Source organism: Dromiciops gliroides, chromosome 4, assembly GCF_019393635.1.
Source record: "Dromiciops gliroides isolate mDroGli1 chromosome 4, mDroGli1.pri, whole genome shotgun sequence".
NCBI classification, from domain to species: domain Eukaryota; kingdom Metazoa; phylum Chordata; class Mammalia; order Microbiotheria; family Microbiotheriidae; genus Dromiciops; species Dromiciops gliroides.
In genome coordinates this window covers 277,687,771-277,713,049 of record NC_057864.1, presented here as the reverse complement: position 1 = coordinate 277,713,049, position 25,279 = coordinate 277,687,771, and the positions used below count along the sequence as shown (strand labels likewise).

Genomic DNA, 25,279 nt, shown 5'->3' with positions numbered 1-25,279 from the left:
TTTCTGTTCATAGAAATCAAGATCTGGTAGGTAATCTCTGAAAAACCTTTAAATTGCTCTTTAGTGATGTACTGAGGGAAAAAGATATAATTTCGCAGGAAGAAAAAAGTAGTCAGAAATTTAACCCCAAGGTGAATTTTGAGGTCTCTGTGAAATTTCCAGTGATCCAATACTATCAACTTGAAAATCTAGACACATTTTTCTCAAGGACTAAAACCACTTCCAATTGAAAATCAAACGTACTGACATTTTTCTATACATGCATTTCATTTCACATGGAAAAAAATAAAACATAAGATAATTTACTACTATAAGATAATTTAAGAATAAATAAAATAATATGAATATGCAAAAAAATCTTCAGTTTTTTAAGAGAGAACCAGATACAAACTATTTCCAAGTAAATCTGTACACCATTAGTTTTCTAAGAAAAGGAATTAGTTCATTCTTAATTTATTTGTGATTTAGACTAGATGAGAAGTTGTAAAATAAAAAGTAATTAAATTAAAAAAATGCTCAGAACAATGAGAGAATCATTTTTCACAGCCAATTCTGATTAAATTTGCCAGGATCTGGGTTGAATGAAAACTGCAACATAAAGCCTGTTTAAATGTACTCAATAAGTGCTAAGAAAGGAACTTAGAATTTTAATGAAAATGAAGAAAAGAATCTGCAGTTAATATTCTGGGTACTACAAACTATGGTTCAACTCAATCAGAAATCTGTAAATAACACTAAACAGTAAAGAAATAAATGCTTTTTAATGTCTGTGTTTTTTTGAGAATTTTTGGTTTGGGATAAAAAAAAAAGAAAAAAGAAAATAGTACATGCCTCTTCTAAATCAGAATTTGATTTTTAAAAATTGGACCACTCTAGTGTTCTCTGTAATAACAGTAGAAATGGAAATACTACACACAATTAACCTACAGAATAAAAAGACAAGGTCATCACACAACTGTATATATTTTTAAATAGTCCCCACTTAAAGAATTGTACCTTCAGCAATAGTTTTAACTTGAACCTTTCAAAATCTTACTCATCATATTTGTTGGAAGCAGTTAGTTACCTCCAAATTTCCTTGTGTTATTTGCGATAACATCAACATATATTCATTTTTACTATTAAATAGAAGGAAGTCTCTCTGACTTCAGCTCCAGACTAGAGAAACAAGATCCTAGGGGGTGCCCTACCAAAGATCAGGGTAAAATATTCAGTGCAAAAACTTTAAGATACATCACAACGTGATATGAAGAAAATTAAGGGGTGAAAAAAATTACATGGGGAGAAGAGGAAAGGGGAGTTGGAATGGGGTTAATTACATCTTATGAAGAGGTGCAAAAAACCTATTACAATAAAGGGAAAGAAGGGAGGGATGAGCATTGTTTCAATCTTACTCTCATCAGATTTGGTTCAGGGAGGGATTAACATATATGCTCATTTGGATAAAGAAATTTAGCTTATTCTTTAGGGAAGTAAAAGGGTAAGGGGAAATGGGGGCACTGATAGAAGGGAGGACAGAAGCAGGGGAGAAAAGGGAGGGGGCTGATAAAAGGGAGGACAGATTGGGGGAGGCAGGGGTCAGAATCAAAACACTGGTGAGGAAGAATAGGGTGAAAGAGGGGGAAAAAAGTATAAAGGGGGTAAATAGGATGGAGGGAAATAGACAGTAATAATAACTGTGAATGTGAATGGGATGAACTCTGCCATAAAATGGAAGCAAATAGCAGAGTGAATTAAAAACCAGAATCAGACAATATGTTGTTTACAAGAAACACTTTTGAAGCAGAGAGATACACACAGAGTAAAGGTAAAAGGTGGGAGAAGACTATATTATGCTTCAACTAAAGTCAAAAAAAGCAGGGGTAGCAATCCTTATCTTAGACAAAGCAAAGGCAAAAATAGATCTAATGAAAAGAGATAAGGAAAGAAACTACATCTTGCTAAAAGGTACAATAGATAATGAAGTGATATTAATACTAAACATGTATGCACCAAGTGGTATAGCATCCAAATTCTTAGAGAAGTTAAATGAGTTACAAGAGGAAACAGACAGCAAAACTATACTAATGGGGGATCTGAATCTTCCCCTCTCAGAATTAGATAAATCTAGTCACAAAATAAATAAGAAAGAAGTTAAAAAGGTGAATAGAATGTTAGAAAAGTTAGATATTAGAGATGTCTGGAGAAAATTGAATGGGGATAGAAATATACCTTTTTCTCAGCAGTACATGGCATATATTCAAAAATTGACCATGTATTAGGACACAAAGACCTCATAGTCAAATATAGAAAGGCAGAAATAGTAAATGAATCCTTCTCAGATCATGATGCAATAAAAATTACATGTAATAAAGAGCCATGGAAAGGTAGACTGAAAATTTACTGGAAACTAAATAATCTCATCCTAAAGAATAAGTGGGTTAAACAACAAATCATAGAAACAATCAATAACTTCATCCAAGAGAATGACAATAATGAGACAACATACCAAAATCTATGGGATGCAGCCACACTGCTTAGGGGAAATTTTATATCTCTAAATGCTTACATGAATAAAAAACAGAAAGAAGAGATCAATGAATTGGGCATGCAATTTAAAAAGCTAGAAAAAGAACAAATTTAAAATGCCCAATTAAATACTAAATTAGAAATCCTGAAAATCAAAGGAGAAATTAATAAAACTGAAAGCAAGAAAACTATAGAATTAATCAATAACACTGAGCTGGTTTTATGAAAAAAAAAACAATAAAATAGATAAACCTTTGGTTAATTTGATTTAAAAAAAGGAAAAAGAAAACCAAATTACCAGTATCAAAAATGAAAGGGATGAACTCACCACCAATGAAGTGGAAATTGAAGCAATAATTAGTAACTATTTTGCCCAACTGTATGCCAATAAAAAAAAGATACATCACAATGCATACTGACCTTCTTCAGGTTAAGAAGAGGAACTACAAAGAAATACAAAGGGAGGGAGAGAGGAAGGGAGGAAGGGAGGTAGGAAGGAAGGGAGAGAGGGAGAAAGGAGGAGAAGGAAGGAGGAAGGAAAGAAAGGAAGAAAGAAAGGGAGGGAGGGAAGTAAGCATCTATTAAGCACCTACTATGTTCCAAGCACTGTGCTAAGCAGTTGAGATTCAAAGCAAAACTGAGTCACAAGAGTAACTCTTACTAGTACCATCACTCATTAGCCCTCTGTACTTGTTATATGCTTTTCAAGTTATAGAATGAAAGCTACTTGAGATCAAGGACCATGTCTAAGATTTGCTCTGTACCTCTGGTACTCAATGGGCACTTCTACATTCACTTTAACATCTCTGCAGAGTCAAGTAGTTAAAACAGAGGAGCACAGAGATCACCACTTGGGATGAAAGCTTTAACAACTGAAATACTCAAGATCAGACAGGAGAACCAGGTCACCAGAACCTCACATAAGTTTCTGGTTTTGTTTCTTTATGTGTGGAACAGAATGACAATACAGTCATGTTCCAGCTGGACCCAGCTGAGATGATATGTCCTCAAAATCAATCTCAATCTCTCTCTCTCTCTCTCTCTCTCTCTCTCTCTCTCTCTCTCTCTCTCTCTCCACTAGAACAAACAAAACTCACAGCCATACCTTAACTGTTTCATTGAGTTATGCATCTAGGGAATTTTCCTTAGTTTAAGAACATTTATTTAATACTCAGTAATGGAGGACATTATTTTTATTCATCAAACAACAGAAACTAAAATGTAACTACGCTTAACTTTTAAAATGAGACACAAAATAACTTTTTTTTTTAATATTAGGGTGTGCCTAGACATACCTAGCACAGCTTATACAGGTGCCTATGACAGAACTGCAAGCCCCTAGTGGATTCATTTGTCACCTTACACAGGGCATTTTGTCTTTCTTCCTCACCCATATAGTCTGCCCAGCTTACTATCAGGTTTAATTTAAATCTGTAATATGTTTTTTAAAAAATGCTGTACTACCCAAAGTAAAAAAGACATGCACATAACTCTTAATTCTGTGAGGGGAGAATATCTGCAAATTAATCTAAACCCCTTCTATAAAGGACAATAAAATCAGTTTGGATTTTGAAATTAGCAAAATTTCAAATGGCACAAAAAAGTTCTATCTTGATATTTTCTTTTCTGTCTCTGCCTATAGCTTAAAAGAAAAAAATGAAGCAACAGGAACCCACAAGGCTACAAATTCAATGAGTTGCATTTTATTTCTTCAGAAAAATTATGAAAAGCCTCTAATTGTCTTACAAAGGATGAAATGTGCTCCTGAGCTCTTTGCATTTATCCTCACAACTGCTATGAGGTTATTAAATTTATTTGTTCATTCTTTTAAAGCACCATCAACGTAGGCTAGTAAGCATCAGCTAAGTTTTCCTAAATGACCAAATTGCAGCATGATCTGTGTTAAATTCAAGAATAAAAAAGGACTGGAATCACAGAAAAGGGATGAGACAAGGTTAGCTCTGAAAAAAACAAGCAATGTACTTACTGCCAAAGCCTTGGACAGTTTGGCTCTAAAGTCATTCAAGATGATTGACACGATATCCTGATGTGGCACAAATGCAAAGCCACGCTCCAAATAGACTTTCCTTCCTCGGAACAAATCCAGAGCATCAGAAAAAGGAACCTGGAAGTAGAAAGCCAGGGAAAGTAGGTTATTGTGTAACAAGCTCTGTTTTCATATGTGCTAAATCTAAATAAAGCTCACATTTAGACAGTGCTTCCTTTAAGAAATAACATCCATCACAACAAACCCAGAAGAAAAAGAAAAAGAAAAAGAAAATTCATACTGCATAAAATAGGGAAATGGGGGGGGGGGAGAAGAAGAATACAAATAAGTCATATGAAATCACCTGACAACATTAAATAAAATGGCTAAGATTTATATAGTGCTTACTCTGTTCCAGGCATTGTGCTAAGATCTTTACACTTATTATCTCATTCAATCCTCACAACTTTGGAAGGTAGTTGCTATTATTATCCTTATCTTATAGATGAGGAAACTAAGACACACAAAAGTTTAGTGACTTGCCCAAGATCACTAGTAAGTGCCTGAGGCCAGATTTTTTAACACAGGTCCTTCTCATTCCAGGTGCACCACTCTATCCACTGTACCATTGAGCTGCTCCATATTTGCAAATGGGAAGATGATACTAAAGTAAAGGCCTTACTTCTGCTCCATAATAATCATGATAATTATTTATTGGAAGAGACAGGGAGAAAGTCCCCAACCTGTGATTTTATCAATGACTGATGATCTCATTAATGCTGGGGATTCTCCCTCTAGAGATTCAAAATGTCAACTCGTTTCCAAAACACAGTCATAGAGAGTTACCTGGGACACTTAGAAGTTAAGTGCCTTAATTGACCATAGTTATACAGCCTCTCTGTATTGGAGCTATGACTTACTTCCTACTTAAAAGACTGACTCTATACCTAAGCCACACTGGCAACTAGGCTTCTCAATAACAAAAATAATTATAATTCCAATTATTATCATAATGTTTATATTTATAGAACTTTACTTTTTATCACTTTCATAGATATTAGCTCACCTGATCTTTCCATATCCTCTTCCCAAAAGTATTACAAATTCCCATTTCATAGATGATGAAGGTAAGCACAGAGAGAGCTGAAGCAACTTGGTGAATATCACATAACTAAGTTGCAGGGCCAGGATTGACCCTACATCTAAGCTTTTTCTGCTACATTACCACACCAAGGTAAAAACTGAAATCTCTACCAACTCTTTAGATTTCCTACTAAGCACTGCCCCCTACTCTGCATTTCATACAGCATCAAGTGGAATGTGTATACAAAATACGTACTACTAAAAACTATCAAGATAGTAGTACATAAGTAGCTTCCAAATCTTTCTGTTTCTCTGTTCACTGTAAAACTTTAAATAATTTATCCCAACACTAGAAAATGTCAATAATGAAACCATTTTAGTGTTCACTTTTGCTATTAAATCAATTCTTAACATCTGTTTATTGCTCTGTAATTGTTGGTGCTCATTCATTTCAGTATTGTCCAATTCTTTGTGACACCAGATAGGGATTTCTTGGCAATAATACTGGAGTGGTTTACCATTTCCTTCTCAGCTCATTTTACAGATGAGTAAACTGAGAGAAACAAAATTAAGTATTTGCTCAGGGTTACACAGATAGCAAGTGTCTTGTCTGAGGCCACATTTGAACTCAGGTCTTCCTGACTCCAGGCCCAGCACTACCTAGCTGCCCATAAAAGCTTTGTTCTTGTTTGATCATGTCTGACTTTTTGTAAGCCCATTTGGGGCTTTTTTTGAGATGGTTTCAAAAACAGAACTTTGGGAAGGAAGATACTATGTGACTTATTATTATTATTATTATTATTATCATCTGACTTTAAACCCTTTTGGAATTATTATCAGAGAAAGTATAACAAAAGGATTCAGGTGAATAAAACAAGATGTAAGATTTTCCAGAGTCAGAAGGAATTTTTCTCCTTCAGAAGATGAAATGCAAAGAGGGCTCCTCCTTTTCTCTCCACTATTCCCCAAAATAATACAAAGATCAGACTTTCCAAGATAAAGATAAGAGTTAAAACATTTATAAATGACAAACTCTGACAAACTTCACTTGACAGATCCGAAAACTACTTTTTAACTTAGAGGTTTTAGATCTTTCAAATAAGGATAATATCAGCAAAGTACTTTGATTTCTGCTCTGGAAATCTGACTTCCTTCTCCTCTTCTCCTCCCATCCCCCAAAAAAGTTTGTCTTATTTAGAAGCAATGGCACATTGGTGCTATACTTCATTTCTTACTTCTTTTTTTCTGGAGTACCCTTTAAAAAAAATTTCCCAAGAAATACAGGGCAAAACCATATAAATGATTTTGCATGTCTTTATCCTTAATAAAGATACTCTTTAAAAGGAGTATATAGAATAGAAGGGTTTGAATAACTGGCTCTTTTTTTAATCCAAAAAAAACCTATAAAGGGTATAAAGGTTTGTTTTGTCTAAGCTGAGTTCAGTTGTTACTTGAGCCTTCTGAAGGCTGCAGGGAAGAATTTTTTTGGTCCAGAACAAAGGATAAACTGTTAGCTAGATCTTTCAAAAATGGAATGGTACCACAGAACCAGACAATTCACTGTCTAACATAATTTGACTAGGTTTATGCCTGATAGTGGGGCAGCTAGGTGGCACAGTAGATAGAGCACTAGTCTTGGAATCAGGAAGACTCATCTTCCTGAACTCAAATCTGGCCTCTAACAATAACTACCTGTGTGATCCTGGACAAGTCACTTAACCATGTTTGCTTCAGTTCTTCATCTGTAAAATGAGTTAGAGAAGGAAATGGAAAAACACTACAGCATCTCTGCCAAGAAAAACACAAATGGGGTCACAGAGAATCAGGCAGAACTGAAAAACTATTTAAGAACACTTTATAGTTATATAAAGAAAATACTTGTTTTTCCTCTAGCAGTATAGAATGGAAAAAATACTAGATAAAGATATCAATTCAAATCCCAATTTAGATATTTAAAAGCTGGATGGGTGACTCTGTGAACCTCAGTGAAGTCATTTGTAAAATCTTCCCCAGTCCAATCTGTGGCATGGGATTGATTGACTATGTCTGAATATAAGCCTGGGTCAGCCTGATCAGAATTAGTGCCATGGAAAAATATATTATCTGTGTTTCAAGAAAAGGCTGGGGACGTGGGGGTGGGGGTGGAGGATGGCACAGAGCCAAGATGGCAAAGAAAAGGCAAAGACTCGCCTGAGCTCTCCCCAATCACTTTGAAAAAAAAAAACTTTTAAATAAAGGCTTAAAACAAATTTTGGAGCAGAACCCACAAAAGGACAGGGTGAAACAATTTCCCAGCCCACCAACTTAGTAGGTTGGTAGAAAAGGTCTGTTACACCAGGATGAGAATGGAGAGCAGTCCAGCAAATCCAGCAAACTAGCAAGTAGGCCTCAGGGGCAAGTGAATCAGTGGCAACAGTGGCATCTGCCATTTTACAGACCTCTCAGCCTATAGACAATAAAGGACTGGAACAATTAACTGCTCAGAAAGAGATTTCAGTGGTCCCTTTGTTAGCACCAGAGGTAGGACTCTGTTGCATAGCCCTTACTCAAATAAAGATTATAGTCCTGAGTCTCAGTCTCAGGGCAAGGAGGAGCACTGGTGCACCAGAGCTTGTAACAGTAGAGGACCTGGGAATGTGGTCATAGTTCCAGAGTGGAAGAAAGTGCTTGTGGTCCCTCACAGACTAGAGCACAGGCTAGCAAAGTGGTAAATACACCTTTCCCTAGATCATACCACCTTGGAAGAACTAAAAACTTCCCCAGAATTCTTTCTGATACAGCTACACAAAAAAACCTGAAGCTTGAGACAGTGACCCCTCCACTCCAGAAAGAGAGTCACATATTAGCATAGTGTTAAAAGTACAGAAATAGGCTAGAAAAATGAGCAAACAACAGAAAAAGATCCTGACTATAGAAAGTTACTATGGTGACAGGGAAGATCAAAACACAAACTCAGAAGAAAACAACAAAGTCAAAACTGCGACATCCAAAGCCTCAAAGGAAAATATGAATTGGTCTCAAGTCATGGAAGAGCTCAAAAATGATTTTTAAAATCAAGTAAGAACACTCAAGTGGGTATAGTAATATATCTTCCCCTGAGGGAAAGTAGGGGAGAAGGAATACTGGGGAAGGGGGCAGTAAGAAGCAAAATACTTTTGAGGAGGGATAGGGTGGGTGAAAGAGATGGAAAATAGAGTAAATATCAGGGGGCAACTAGGTGGCACAGTGGATAAAGCACCGGCCCTGGATTCAGGAGGACGTAAGTTCAAATCCGGCCTCAGACACTTGACACTTACTAGCTGTGTGACCCTGGGCAAGCCACTTAACCCCCACTGCCCTGCCAAAAAAAAAAAATAGAGTAAATATCAAGGGGCAGGGAATAGGATAGTAACTGTGAGAAAAAAGAAAGATTTGAAGCAAGTTTGTCTGATAGGCCTCAGTTCTCAAACACATAGAGAACTGAGTCAAATTTGTTAAAAAGGGATTGATGGATGATCAAAAGACATGAAGTTTTCAGATGAAATAATCAAAGCCACCTATAGCCATATGAAAAAATACTATTGATTGGAGAGATTCAGGTCAAAACAATTCTCACACCTATTAGATTAGCTAATAGGACAGCAGAGGAAAATGACAAAAAGTTGAATTTGAAATTGGGGTGATGCCCATCAACTGGGGAATGGCTGAACAAATTGTGGGATGAGATTACAATGGAATACTATTATGCTATAAGAAATGATGAGCGGGATGCTATCAGAAGGACTTATGAAAAATGTAATCCATCTACAGAGAAAGAACTGATGGTATTTGAATACAGATTGAAGCATAATTGTTAGTTCTAATGTGGAAATGTTTTGCATGACTGCACATGTGTAATATGTCGAATTGCTTGAGTTCTTAAGGAGGAGTGGGGAGGGAGGAAGAGAATTTGGAACACAAAGTTGTTTTTTTTAATTGATTTGAAATTTTCTTTTTACATGTAACTTGGGGAAAATTCTAAATAAATAAATTCATTTTTTAAAATCAAGTAAGAGAGGTAAAGGGAGAAATGGGTGATGTAAGAAAAACATGAAAAAAGTCAACAGCTTGGTAAAGAAGGCACAAAAAATACTGAAGAAAATAACAACTTAAAAAACAGAATTAGACAAATGGGAAAAGTTATATAAAAATTTCACTGAAGAGAAGAACTCTTTTTTTTTTGTGAATCAGTAACATTTTTTTTAAATTAATAAAGTCTTTTTTTTCCGTTACATGTAAAGATAGTTCTCATCTTTTGTTTATACAAGCTTTACAATTTCAGATTTTTCTCCCTCCCTCCCCTCCCTTCCCCCTCCCCTAGACAGCAGGTAATCTGATATAGGTTTTATATATATATATATATATATATATATATATATATATATATATATATATATATATATATATATATATATACACACACACACACATATATATATATACATATATACACACATAATAACATTAATCCTATTTTTGCATTAGTCATGTTATAAGAGAAAAAATCAGAGCACTGATGAAAAACCTCAAAATAGAAAAAAACAACAGCACCAAAAACAGAAGAAATAGTATGGTTCATTCAGCATCTATACTCCACAGTTCTTTTTTTTTTTTCTTGGATTTGGAGATCCTCTTCCATCATGAGTTCCCTGGAACTCTTCTGTACCATTGCGTTGGTGAGAAGAATATAGTCCATCACAGTAGATCAACACTCAGTGTTGATGATACTGTGTACAATGTTCTTCTGGTTCTGCTCATCTCACTCATCATCAGCTCATGCAAGATCCTCCAGGTTTCTCTGAACTCCTCCTGCTCATCATTTCTTACAGCACAATAGCATTCCATTGTATTCATATACCACAACTTGTCCAGCCATTCCCCAATTGATGGGCACCCCCTCAACTTCCAATTCCTTGCCACCACGTAAAGAGCAGCTATAAATATTTTTGTACATGTGGGTCCGTTTTCCCCTTCCATGATTTCTTTGGGGAAAAGACCCAAAAGTGGGATTGCTGGGTCAAAGGGTATGCACAGCTTTATCGCCCAGAGAAGAACTCTTTAAAAAAGAAGAATTGGTCAAATAGTAAAAGAGGCACAAAAATCCAGTGAAGAGAAGAATGTCTTCAAAAGCAGGATTGGCCAAATGGGAAAAAAAAAATTTTAATCACTGAAGAAAAGAACTTAAAAAACAGAACTGGGCAAATGGAAAAGGAAGTACAAAAGCTCATTGAAATAAATAATTCCTTAAAAATTAGAATTGAGCAAGTGGAAGCTAATGATTTTAAAGAAATCAAGCAACAATCAAACAAAATCAAAAGAATAAAAAAATGGAAGAAAGTTTGAAATATCTCATTGGGAAAATGACTAACCTGGAAAACAGATCCAGGAGAGATAATTTAAGAATTATTAGACCTGAAAACCATGATCAAAAAGAGGCTAGAGATCACCTTTCAAGAAATAATCAAGGAAAACCACTCTGATATTCTAGAACCAGAGGGTTAAAAAAAATTTTGAAAGAATCCACTGATTACCTCCTGAGATGCCAAAATGAAAACTCCAAGTAATACTATAGCCAAATCCCAAAGCTCCAAGGTCAAGGAGAAAATACTGCAAGCAGCCAGAAAGAAACAATTCAAATATCATGGAGCCACAGTCAGGATAATAAAAGATTTAGCAGTTTCTACATTAAGAAGGGGTGGGGAGGGAGGGAGGAAGAGAATTTGGAACACAAAGCTTTAAAAAAATCAATGTGAAAATTTCTTTTACGTGTAATTTGGGGAAGATTCTAAACAAATAAATCCATTTTATTTATTTATTCATTTACATTAAAGGGGTAGAAGGCTTAGGATATGATATTCTGAAAAGCTAGGATTATAACTAAGAATCATCTACATGATGAAAGCTATGTATAATCATATGAAAAAGTTTTCTAAATCACTATTGATTAGAGTAATGCAACTTAAAGCAACTCTGAGATACCACCCCACACCTATTAGATTGGCTAATATAACAAAAAAGGAAAATGACAAATGTTGGAGGGGATGTGGGAAAATGAAGACATTAATGTATTACTGATGGAGATGGAAAATGATTCAGTCATTCTGGAGAGCAATTTGGAACTAAGAGTCCAAAGAGCTATAAAAATCATACATATTCTTTGACTCAACAATACCACTATGAGGGTCTGTTTCCCAAAGAGATAAAAAACAAAAATGAAAAGGATCTATATGTACAAATTATTTATAGCAACTCCTTTAGTGGTGGCAAAGAAGTGGAAATTAAGGGGATGTCCATCAATTGGGAAATGGCTAAATAAGTTGTTGTATATAATTGTAATGGAATACTACCATACTATAAAAAATGACAAGCAGTATGTTCTTGGAAAAACCTGAAAAGATTTAGATGAACTGAAACAAAGTGAAATGAACACAACCAGAAGAGCACTGTATACAGTAACAGCAATATGATCAACTGTGAATGACTTAGCTATTCTCAGCAATACAATGATCTAAGACAATTCTGAAGGATTTATGATAAAAATGTTATCCATCTCCAGAGAAAGAACTGATGGAGTCTAATTTGAGATGGAAGCATACTCTCTTTATTTTTCTTGTGGGGTTTTTTTTGTCCATCTTCTTTCACAACATGACTAACATGAAATGTTTTGCATGCATAACTGAACATGTATAACCTATATCAATTGCTTGCCTTCTTAATGAGGGGAGAGAGTAGAAAGGGAGGAAGAGAATTCAGAACTCAAAAAAAATGTTTATGAATGTTTAAATTTATTTTTACATATCATTGGGGAAAAAATATAAATTGTTTAAAAAGATCATCCCAGGGTTGAATGACATAACTAGGGATATTTAAGAGAGAGGATCCCCTGCCACAACCACCAAAAAAAATTAATGGGATGATATGAGCATGTGTGATAAGTATCTTCAAGTATATGAAGGTCTATTTAGTGGGTTTTGGCCAGGCCCTGCTACAAACAACACAAAGAATTCACTGTTTTATATAAATGTCAGGTAAGAAGTATCCCAAGGGCAGCAAGCATAGTAAAAATTTAACTAAGTGCAAACAGGAAAACATGGCTGAATGGTGATATTGGGGGGGGGGCATAAAATGGGGGAGAGAAAAAAAGTTAAAAGACTATTCCTGATTCATATTGTTTGGTCATTTCAGGCATGTCTGACTCTTTGTGGCCCCATATAGGGTGTTTGTGGCAAAGATACTGCAATGGTTTGGCATTTCCTTCTCCAGCTCATTTTAGAGATGAGGAAACTAAGGCCAACAGGGTTAGGTGACTTGCCCAAGGTCACAGAGCTAGTAAGTGTCTGAAGTCAGATTTGAATCCAGGAAGATGAGTCTTCCTGATTCCAGGCCTAAGGCTCTATCCACTGGACCACCTAGATGAGTTTCTAATTCATATATACCTTGTTTTGATTATTGCTGAGCAACCTCTGAGCTGATGCAACATTTAGCTCTGGGGAATAAAAGTAATCTGGAAGTGCATGGAGTGATTATTGCTCCTCTGACTTGGCAAGACCCTTATTTTACATGGCATATTTTTATTTGGATCTGGGATAAATTTCCCTGTGGGGGACAGAGAAAGACACTGGAAATGACCCAACTGTTTTGGGATCCAATTTTGTATCACACGTCCTTAACTTCTGTATCTTAGTAAAGGTCCTTTTAGCAAAAAAGAAAAAAGAAAGGAAAAGAAAAGAAAAGTGGGAATCTGGAGTAAGAGTTTCACTAGTCTATGAGACATAATACCTGGCAATGGGAGGCACTTAATAAATGCTTGTTGACTTGACTTGACTATGTCTCTGTGGATAGCAGGAAAGAATTGGAGAACTAACCTGAGCTGGTCAGACTGCTAGGGGTGATAGCTATTTTGGGAACTGCAGCCAGAATGGGTTAATAAGGTTTAAATCTGAGAATGTGTTTCTAAGACTGCCCAAGGGACAACAGAGAAGAAACCATAGAAAATATTTATACAGTGCTTTATGATTTTCAAAGTGCTTTATAAATACTATCTCATTTGATCTTCACAACAATCTAGGGAGGTAAGCACTATTATTATCACCATTTTACACATGAGAAAAGAAAAGCAGACAAAGGTTATGTGACTTTTCAGGGCCACACTTCTAGTAAAAGTCTGAGGCCAGATTTGAACTCAGGTATTCCTGATTTGAGCTCCAGCACTTTATTCACTACCTAGCTGCCTTAGTCCGCCTACATTTTTATTCAACTTTTTTTTAAAGATATCTTTATTGTTGCTGTGAAAAATGAATTAGCTAAATAAAGTAATATTATATTAAAAAAAAGACTAGGAAGGTATGCTTGGAAAAAAAAACTTCCAACAATTGACATATTTTTATACATTACTCCTTTGTACTCCTTAAGTCCTCTTGGTTAATTCTCCCCAACAACATTTGGTCAACCGGATTCTGGTTGTTGTATATGCATGTTGCTGTTTGTCCTTCATTCTCGAAGAGGACTATGGCCTCGGTGTGATGTCATGACTTGCAGCAAATTGGATTTTAGTGAGGCAGGGCTGTGCAAAGTCACCAGCCTCACTCTCTCCTCTAGAGTCATATAAGTCCTGTGGCAAGATACATATCAGGACAATGGGAGATGGCCCTGGATGTTTAAGGCAATTGGGATTAAGTGACTTGCCCAGGATCACACAGCTGAGGTCATATTTAAACTCAGGTCCTCCCAACTTCAAGGCCAGTGTTCTATCCACTGCATCACCTAGCTACCTCTATATATGCATAAGTAATAAAAATGTATGTATTTTCCAGGATTCTAAAATTCATAATGTCCCCTACAAATAATCTCCCCTCCAATTACTGAGGTATTACTATGAAACAAATAAGCTAAAAAACAAAATGAGGTATAGTAGCAAATATTAGAACCACAATCAAATTAGAAATATTGTACCAATTAAAGGTGAACCATCCAAAAACACCAAAGGGAAAATCATCAACTTCCCCACCACTATTCTAAGCTGTATCTGTAAAAGTCATTGTAACAGTTACAAAAATCCTAGGAAACAATCAATTTTGTCACATACCTTATAAACAGCATCTAATTCATACTTGTTTCCACTTAAAGGTACTGATGAGTCAAGAATATCCTGAAAGTGGAGCTCCTTTTCTTCTTTACTAATCTGAAAGAAAACATACATAGTACAATGTTTTAAAATGTAAAAGACCTCAATGTTAATTTTTAAAAGCTATTATTTGGGGGGGGAGGGCAGCTAGGTGGCACAGCAGATATAACACCGGCCCTGGATTCAGGAGTACCTGAGTTGAAATCTGGTCTCAGACACTTGGCACTTCCTAGCTATGTGACCCTGGGCAAGTCACTTAACCCTCATTGCCCCACCAAAAAAAAAAAAAAAAAGCTATTATTGGGGCAGCTAGGTGGCGCAGTGGATAGAGCACCAGCCCTGGATTCAGGAGGACCTGAATTCAAATCTGGCTTCAGACACTTTACACACTTACTAGCTGTGTGACCCTGGGCAAGTCACTTAACCCCAATTGCCACACACTCACAGACACACACACACACAAGCTATTATTTTTAGATGACAGGATTCTACCCTTCTGTAGAATTGAAAAATTCCCCAAATCTTCTCCATTATATATTAATGAAGTCATTTTTCAAAAGATGTTCCATATCTAATATGAGTTCTAGTTACATATACCATCATTAATGTCATCAGACAGATACCCCAAGACTTTTTCTGGGCATCAGTTTACCCATTAGGAAGATGTAAATAGTACAAAATGCTTTCCATAGGGACACTGTTAGGACAAATGAAAAAGAAGGTAGAGGGAATAGAAGAGAAAGGGAGGAGGGAGAGAATGAGAGACAGAGAGGGAAGAGAGAGACAGAGATAAGAGGCAGAGAAACAGAGAGAGGGGAGGAAGAGAAACGGACAGAATAGAGAAACAGAGGAGGGAAAGAGAGGGAGGGAGGGACAAAGACAGAGAAACAGAAAGAAGGTGGGAGGGAGAAAAAGATGACAGCAACAGAGAAACAGGGAAGGAAAGGAGAGACAGAGATAGAAAACAGGGAGAGGGAGGGAGATAGGAAAATGGAGGAGAGCCAGAGACAAAGAGAGAATCTTTCATTTCTAATAGAAAACACTGTAAATAATGCTAAATTTCTTATTCCTATTTTTTAAACTCTGCACACTTAAAATATATAGTTCTTTTTTCTCAGAACTATAAATCTGCACCAGCTTGCTTATTTTCAAATTGAGACTCTGGAGACTGAGTTCAGGTTCTAAATCAGCCATTAACTCTGGTTAAAGCACCTTAAAGAAGTCACTTCAATTCTCTTTACCTGTTATCTAAACCCAATGATGTAGGGGATAAACCAAGAGATCTCCAAGGCCATAGAACTTCCAAGCTATGAGGTCCCTCAGACATCATTCAAGCCAATCCTGACCAAGAATGCCCTCAACAACCTCTCTCAAAAGCAGTCGGCTGCCCTTTGATTGAATTCTTCCCCTCAATGAGAAGGCAATTGACAACTTCCTATGGTCACCCATTCCACTTTAAGTTAAGATTTTTCACCTTTCAACAAGCCTAAATTTGCCTCTCTGCAATACTGACCCACTGTTACTCTTATCCTCTGAGGCCAAACAAAAGAAACCTAATCTCTCTTCCATGTGACAGCCCTTCAAAGCTTTGAGGACAGCTATCATGCTCCCTGAAGACTTCTCCTTGTCCCTTCCAGCTTTAAAAATATAATTCTGCTTGCAATTCATATTCATATTCTCTCTCTCTCTCTCTCTCTCTCTCCCCCCCCCCCCTCCCTCTCTCTCGACTTTCCTCTAAAGACAAAAAAATTCCACTGCTACAATAGTGCAGCTTTTCTATCTACATACTTCTGCCCTGAATCTGCCCAATTACAAAGATTCCAATAGGCAGGTTAACACCATCTACCTAGAGATAACGCAGTGCATGACATGTACAAAATGTGAGAAAAAAGAGTGACAGAACAATAGACATGGGCTCCATAGGAAAAGTCAAAACATGAACATTCTAATGCAGGTATGAAAATAGCAATTCCAGGTCAAGCTAAGAGAAGAAAAGATCAGATAAATGGAAAGGGGGAGGGGCAGCTAGGTGGTGCAGAGGATAGAACACCGGCCCTGTATTCAGGAGGACCTGAGTTCAAATCCAGCCTCAGACACTTGACACTTACTAGCTGTGTGACCCTGGGCAAGTCACTTAACCCCAACTGCCCCCCCCCAAAAAAAACTGGAAAAGGGGAGGTGGCTTCCTAAGGTGAACGTGCAAACTGTTTCAAGTGACCTCTGATTTCCATGTTGATAAGTCTTATATGACATGAATACCTCTGAACATTTAACATTTTCTATCGCCTTTCACCCAAGTTATAAATCACATGTCAGATGTGTTGTGTTCATTTTTTTCTTTCATCAGATTATATGAAAGTAGATCATTAATACAAAGAATTTTAGAGCAAAGGATGAAGTTTGCTATAACTATACTTAGTTTCAAGGCTTATTACACATTCCTTTCATTCATGTGGTCATGATCCCCAAATGGGGCCCACTTGGTGTTACTCATACACAATAGGGCAATAGACATGGAGTCAGCAAGATCTTACTTCAAATCCAACTTCAAATACTTACTAGCTCTGTGACCCTGGGCAAGTTACTTAATTGTTGTCTACCTCAGTTTCTTCATCTGTAAAATGAGGATAAAAAAAATAGCACCTACTTCCCAGAGTTGTTATGAGGATAAAATGAGATATTCATAAAGCACTTTGCAAAATTCAAAGCATATAAATGCTAGCTACGATTATTATTTTACCTCCCATCAGTGACTTTTCACAGGCTGTCCCTCATGCCTAGAATACACTCCCACCTTGCTTCATAGAAAAGCACAGCTCAAGTGCCACCTTCTATGAAAAGCCTCTCTCCACCAACTAGTGCCTTTTGTTCCCTTAAAAAAATTACTCGATATCTATTGTGTATATATGTTCTATTTTTTATACATGTACATGTTGCCCCCCACCCCTAGGGGAAAAAAAAAGGAATGTTAGTTTTTAGAGGAAAAGAATTGTTTCATATTTTGGGGGGTGATCTTAGCACTTGGAAACATGGCAGGAATAGAATAGATGCATAATAAATGCCTTTATCCTAAAGTCAATGGGAAAGTGGTTTTTTGTTCAGAACAATGACATGGTCAGATGTGAGGAATTCTCATGATTGGGTTGGAACTAGCTGTGTATTTTAAGGAAGGACAAGAAGGAAAGCAGAAGGAACATAGCTACAATATTCCACATTTATTCGTCTGGTAAAACTGTGTTATTATCTCATGACTTGTTTGTTTACAAAAGGGGAGTCAATTCTTACCTGGGAAGAAAAGGGGGGGGGCCAATGATTTCAGCAACTATCCTACAACGTACAGAGATAAAGTCTAAGGGCACTGACAGGTAAAGTAACATACCCAGCATAACAGAGCAAGGCTAAGTTAGAGGCTGAATTTGAACCCAGATTTTCCTGTATCACACAGGTTCAGACCTATTAAACTTCTTCTTACATTTACACTAACAAAATCATAGCTGTTTCTAAGAAATAAAAGCTTTACCAGATAAACTTTAGTGAGGTGAAGCCTAAGGTAAATTGGTACACTCTCAAATACCTTAAGTTGTAAGAGACCCTATTTTCCCAAATACTTTTTTTTGTCTGCATCTTTTACAAAATGTCAGAATGCAATAAGACAGCTCTCATAAATCTTACATAAAACTGGAATAGGATAACAAGGAATACAGTGAAATTTTCTCAAAATTGTATCTTGAGAAATAGGACAATATAAAACCATCTATTTGGTCAAAGTCTTGCCTAGAGGAGAAAATAGGTGGATGAAAGTCTGAGCGCAGGGTGATTCTATGCTCAAATGCCCAAAGTAATTGGGTATAATCAAAGTCATGTATATCATTTCTAAAATCCACACCAATTTTTACTCTTAGAACCTAACAGTAAATGTGCTGGGATTTTCAGTGAGTAAAAAGTTTATCCATTTCTCAAAACTGACCCAATCCACTCCCTCAAGCTATAATCCTCTCTCTCTCTTTTGGCTCCTTCACCTACATTCCCAGTATACAAAGGTACTCAGGTCACTACCTATTCTATGAAAACCCTTCCCTTGAATTTGTATGAATTGATGCAGAATGAAGCATATAGAACTAGGAAAATGATATACACAATGACTACAATTATGTAAATTTTTTTTAAAACCCACTAAAACAAAGCTAAACTGAAAGAAAGATGAGGAAATGCTTTCCTTGCCTTCCTTTAGTCCCAGCTTTAAAGTGCCACCTTCTACAGGAAATCTTTCCAATCCCCCTTAATCTTAGTCCCTCTTCTCTAAATTATCCTCAGTTTAACCTGGATATATCTTGTTTGTGTGTAGTTGTTTTCATGTTGTCTCCCACATTAGACTGCTCTCTTTGAGAGCATGGACTGATTTTAGCCTTCCTTTCTATCTCTAGAATTCTGTACAATGCTGGGCATACAGCAGTTGTTTAATAAATGCTTGAGGACTGACCGACTTCCCTGCTTTCCTTGGAAACTAAATAAACTAATGGGTGCATTATGTTGCAAATATAGTCAGACATGTTCACTACCTTTAATTGGTTTTACCTTTCTTTGCTACAAGGGAAGGCTCACTAGGTGGAGGGGAAGGAGGCTGGCTGAGTGAGATATCAAAAAATGACTGGTGTAAAAACAAAAATCATCAATAAAATTTTAAATAATAATAATAATGGCACTAAAAAGGCCACCTTATTCTTCCATGCCTTTAGTTATCTTTCCCTCTCCCTTCTTCCCAAACTTCCTGAAAGTGTAGACAATACACATTGTCTCAACCTCACCATCTACTCAATACCTAACCCCTTGCAATCTCACTTCCATTGACTCTACTATATGAAAAACACTCCTCCCTAAGGTCACTAATAATATCCATTAAACTAATCCAATGAATTTTCTTTTCTCTGCATCCTCCTTGACCTCCATGCAAAATTTTACATTGACTATGTCCTTTTCAACACCCTCCCTTAGTTTCTCTGACACTGTACTTTCATGCTTTCTACTCCTACCTTCTCTATCTGCTTTGCAGGCCCCTAATTCTTCTACTAGATCTAAAATATGGGTATCCCTAAGGGTCTATATTGGATCATCTTCTTTTCTCTAGCTGCAATTTCTATTGTTGAACTCATCCATTTTCGTAGTTTCAATAATCACTTTTATCCAACAGCAGTGTGGCCAATGCCCCCTTTCTTGATCTTCTTCTCCCTTGGCTTCTAGGTCATAACCAGGTGGCACAATAGATAAGAGCTGAGTTCAGATCCTATCCTGGGCATTTTGTGTGCCTACACAAGTCACTTAGCCTCTCTCAACCTCAGGTTCCTCATCTGTATGATAGGGATCATAAGAGCAACTATCTTACAGGGTTGTTGTGAGATCAGATGAAGTAACATGAAAATCACTTTGCAAACCTTAAAGTGCTATGTAATTCCCAATAGATAAATGGTCAACGGATATGGAAAAGCAGTCTTCAAAAGTATTCACAACCACATTTTTTAAAAGGCTCCAAATCACTAACAATAAGAGAAATGCAAATCAAAACAACTCTGAAGATTTCACTTCACACCCTGCAAATTGGTAAAAATTACTCCAAAATGGCAACAATGTTGAAGGAGTTATGGGAAGATGAACATACTAATGCTTTGTTGGTGGAGCTGTAAAAATGGAAAGCAATTTGGAAATTTTAGAAAGCATTTTAGAACCATTTTGGAAAGCAATTTGGAATCATGCAAATAAAGTGACTAAAATACCCATGCCTTTTGAACCAGGGACTCTATTACTGGACTTATACCCCAAGGAAGCCACCAATAAGAAAAGGATTCCAACATTCTCCAAAATATTTATACCAGTATTTTTTGTGACAACTAAGAATTAGAAACAAAGTAGATGTCCATTGACTGGGGAATGGCTAAATAAAATGTGGTATGTAAGTATAATGGAATACTACTGCTCTATAAAAAATTATGTATATGATGAACAGAGAGAAGCCAGGAAAGATCTATATAAACCGATGCAGAGTGAACTTGTTGTTTGTCCTTCATATTTGAAGACGACCAATGACATCACAATGCTAGGGTTAAGGAATAGTGTGGCTTGTGAGTCTAATATGAGCTCCGAAGGCTTTATCATAAGCAAGGCACAAATAGTTCACTTGAACATCTGGTATAGAGATGTCTCTAGATATGCACATCTCATATTTCCTTTGAGCTACTGCAATGTTTCTTTGCTCAAAGAACACAGAACCTTCTTTGATGTGAACACACCGTACTGGGTAGTCCTGTGCCAGTGTCTCCCATGTCTCACAATCGATACTAAAGTTCTTCAGAGAGATCTTAAGACTATCTTTATACCACTTCTTCTGACCTCCATGTGAGTGCTTGTCTTGTGCAAGTTCTCCATAAAATAGTCATTTAGGTAAACATATGTTTGGCGTTGTGCTCTCTGCAGCAGAGTTTTAATGACTGGCAGTTCAGCTCAAGAAAAGACCTCAGTGTCCAATACCTTATCTTCCCAGGTGATCTTCAGAATCTTCCTAAGACAATTCAAATGGAAGCAGTTCAATTTTCTGGGATGGAGCTAGTAGACTGTCCATGTTTCACAGGCATACAACAGTGAAGTCACCACAACAGCTCTGCAGACCTTCAGCTTTGTATGTAGCCTTCTACCTCTTCACTCCCACACTTTCTTTTCTTTTGTTGTTGTTTTTTTTAGTGAGGCAATTGGGGTTAAGTGACTTGCCCAGGGTCACACAGCTAGTAAGTGTTTAGTGTCTGAGGCCGGATTTGAACTCAGGTACTCCTGACTCCAGGGCCGGTGGTCTATCCACTGAGCCACCTAGCTGCCCTCTCCCACACTTTCTTACAAAACTTCCCAAATGCTGAGCTAACTCTAGCAATACATGAGTCAATCTCATAATCTATGAGGACACCCTTGAGGACACTGGCAAGGTAAGTGAACTTATACACAGCATTTAAAATTTCTCTATCTGCTGTAACCAATGGTTCCATATATGGAACATGGCGCTCGGGGAGGACTAGCACCTCAGGTATGAAGGTCTGACAAGCCCTTTTCAGGACTACTCATCCTCCTCTGGTGTCCATCTGTCACCCAACTCTCACCTGTAGCTCCAAGAAGCTGTAACATGCACAGCAGCTCCACCCCAGTAAAGCTATCTTGGCAGACAGGCTAAACCAGGTTGAGGATAACCAATGGGCTTCAAACCCATCAGTGAATTAGGGAGATGTCTTCCCCAACCATGTGAAGACCTTCCCTGGTAGAGTGGACAGATAGGAGCAATTTGTTCCAATAAACCACAAAGGCAGTAGAAACATGCTATATAGAGCACTCAGATCACGGTCAGACATAGAAGACACCAAGGTCATCCACCGCATCCTGGGCCATCTCCAGTGCTCTTGCTTTTTGTCTTGCCACTGCACCTCAATGGCAGAATAAAGTAAACAGAGGCTAGAACCCAATATACACAGGAATGACAACAATGTAAACGGAAAGAACAATGATGCATTAAAAAATCAAAAGTATAACAAAACTATCAAGATCAGGAAGGACTGGGATGAAAAGATATATGAGAAAACACCCCCAACCCGTCCCTCTGTGGAGGTGGGAGGTCTAAAGGTATTACACACTACACATACTTCGGGACTTTCTCAATGTATCCATCAGTTATGCCGTTGTTTCCTCTCTTAAAAACCCCCATTATTTGTCATATGGGACAGCTCTAGAGGAAGGGAAGGAATAGATGGGATACTATGGTGATATAAAAACAAAAAACATCACTGAAAAATTATTTTTAAAAAAATTTAAATGAAGTACTAGGTAAATAGAAGCTATCATTGTTTCCCTCCTACCTTTATTAAGGTTCCTTCTCCATCTTTTTTGCAGGCTCCACATTCTCCTCCTCCTTGAACAGGAGTTCCCCATAAAATTCTTTTTTTGTTGTTGTTTGTTTGTTTTGGTTTTGGTTTTGGTGAGGCAATTGGGGTTAAGTGACTTGCCCAGAGTCACACAGCTAGCAAGTGTTAAGTGTCTGAGGCCGGATTTGAACTCAAGTACTCCTGAATCCAGGGCCAGTACTCCATCCACTGTGCCACCTAGCTGCCCCACAAACCTTGGTCTTCTCTACCTTCTCTCCCTTGGTAACCTCATCCACACTCAGGGTTCAATCATCACCTTCAATGCAGTGAACTATAAGATCTTTATCTATACCTTTAATCCTCTTCCTGGAGTTCCAGTCCTATTTTTTCCAGCTGCCTGCTAATTATTTCTACTCGGATATTTTCCCAACGCTTTAAACTCAAGGTATTATAAAGCCCTTTCTAACATCTTTATTCCTGTTGAAACTCTAACCATCCCCACAGTAATGAGTTGTACATAACCTCAGGGTCATACCTGACTTCTTTTCCCCCAAAATTCAACTCACTGGCTCAGTCCCATTGATTCTACTGCTACTATAGTTCTCAAATCCATCCCCTTTTCTTAATTCCCCATTGCCTATAAAAGTATAAACTCCTAATAAAGCAGCTAGGTGGCGCAGTGGATAGAGCACTGGCTCTGAAGTTGGGAGGACCTAAGTTCACCTCTGACACTTACTAGCTGTGTGACTTTGGACAAGTCACTTAACCCTCATTGCCTCGCCAAAAAAAGAAAAAAAAGAAAAAGAAACCCCCCTTCGGACTTGTCTCACACTTCCTTGTCCCAGTTACTTGTGTGCATGTTCTTGTCAGCCAGCCAGTCATTAAACATTTATTAAGTGACTGCTGCATACCAGGCCCCATGCCAAACTGCTCCTATTAAATTGTAAATTTGTATTCTGTCAAATCCCAGATTAAATAACAGACGGGTAAGAAGAAAATGGAGATAAAAAAAATAGACTGGGCAGTGGGATAAGTAGAAGTTTCCCTGAAACTCAAGGGCTTCCATAAGAGTTACCCTTCTCCACCATAGACTTACTCACTGACTTTTGCCTTAGAAGGCAAAACTGGAAGTAATGTGTGGAAGTTGCCAAGTTGCAGATGTAGGTGTGATATAAAGAGAAACTTCCCAGTTAGAGCTGTTTAGAAGTAGAATGGGCTGGTTGGAAGGTAATGCCTTCTCTCTCACTGAAAGTCTCTGAGCAGAGGCCACTTGTTGGGAATGTTGTAGCAATGTCTTGGCCAGGTACCAATGAGACAAGATAGCCTCTGAGGTCCCTTCACACTATAAATTCGATGATCTATCTTTGGATTTTGCAGGACCTAGCACAGTGCTTTGCAAACAAATGGCCCCTAGTGTTTTTTGAATTGAAGCACATTTACAATTTTCTATTATTATTTTCTAATTATTTTTAGATCTCTAAAATGTGAAATTCTCAGACACTGTATTCTGCCCCTTTTCCTCTCAAAGGGCCTGGGGAAAAGAGGAGCACATTTCATTTTCCAAGATTCCCCAAATGAGGCTGCCTGCTCTCATACCTGATAAAAACTCATCACTGAAGACACCAACAAGACAAAAATGCTTCCTGCTCTTCCAGAAGTCAATTTCATTCAGGTAAGCAGGGGCAGATGTAGTAGAATTATTACAGCACCTGGCATCCTTTTCAAGTATCTGCTGCTACTCAGATTTTTTTCCCCCAGCAATTATGTGAAATGCCTCCCACAAACTAAACCAATTTTTGTTAGTTTGCAGGTTTGTACAGAGTTTTACTTATTCTAGGAAAGGTAAAATACTCCTGATCCCTACAGACCCCTCATCTGCATAAATAACAACATTCTAGTTAGCAACATAACTTCTTTATGTATATACAGAAATATATGTATATGTTCACTTATATATATATATACATATATGTGTACATGAATAATTATAAAACACACACAGATCATACACATATACACAGGGTGTCCCAAAAATCTTAGTGCAGATTTAATCTACCAAAGCTTAAAGGAAAGTGAGGAAGTAGGAGGTAAAAAAGTTAAGTGACTTTCCCACAGTCATACAACCAGCAGAATATGCTCTTTGTATTCCCTAAGCCCTGCGCAGTACCTCACACATAATAAGTATATAAAAATTTTTTGTTGAATTGAATTTGCATCAGATGCAGAATTGAAACTCAGGTCTTAACCAAATCTAAGCCTGGCAACACTCCTTCCTCTACACTATAAGACAGTGTTTATCCAATGAATCTCATTATTCTTACTGAAGCAGTAAAGTTTCAAAGATACATTATCATCATTTCTAACTGATTTTCAACTGGTAGCGGCATCCACCATCTAAGAATGGACTTAGAATCAAAAGAGGAGGTTTCAAAGCTTAATCCTGACACTTTGGGTGAAATCACTTCACCTCTCTGGGACTCAGTTTCCTCATCTCTAAAATGGAGGAGTTAGAAAAGATGGTCTCTAACACGCTAACACTTTAACACTTATGATTAAGATTATTCTGGCTTTTGAATTCAATCACCTTAACATCCCACAGAATTCCTCCCTCCCCCTACATTCAATTCCCCTTAACAAAAAGATCAGGAAGATAGCATTTACATTGGGGGG

The 25,279-nt window shown here is 37.3% G+C and overlaps 1 protein-coding gene across 3 annotated transcripts in view; it reads right to left on the bottom strand.

Annotated features, from left to right (window-relative positions):
• The window catches only part of PRIM2 (DNA primase subunit 2), a 389,354-nt gene that overhangs the window by 304,757 nt on the left and 59,318 nt on the right, over nucleotides 1-25,279 (bottom strand). For all 3 annotated transcript variants that reach the window (XM_044004351.1, XM_044004348.1, XM_044004350.1), the window contains exons 6-7: nucleotides 14,682-14,777; nucleotides 4,496-4,633 (exon numbers count right to left, since the gene is read on the bottom strand). In XM_044004351.1, coding sequence (XP_043860286.1) covers nucleotides 4,496-4,633; nucleotides 14,682-14,777 — 234 coding nt within the window. The remainder of the gene's footprint in view (nucleotides 1-4,495; nucleotides 4,634-14,681; nucleotides 14,778-25,279) is intronic.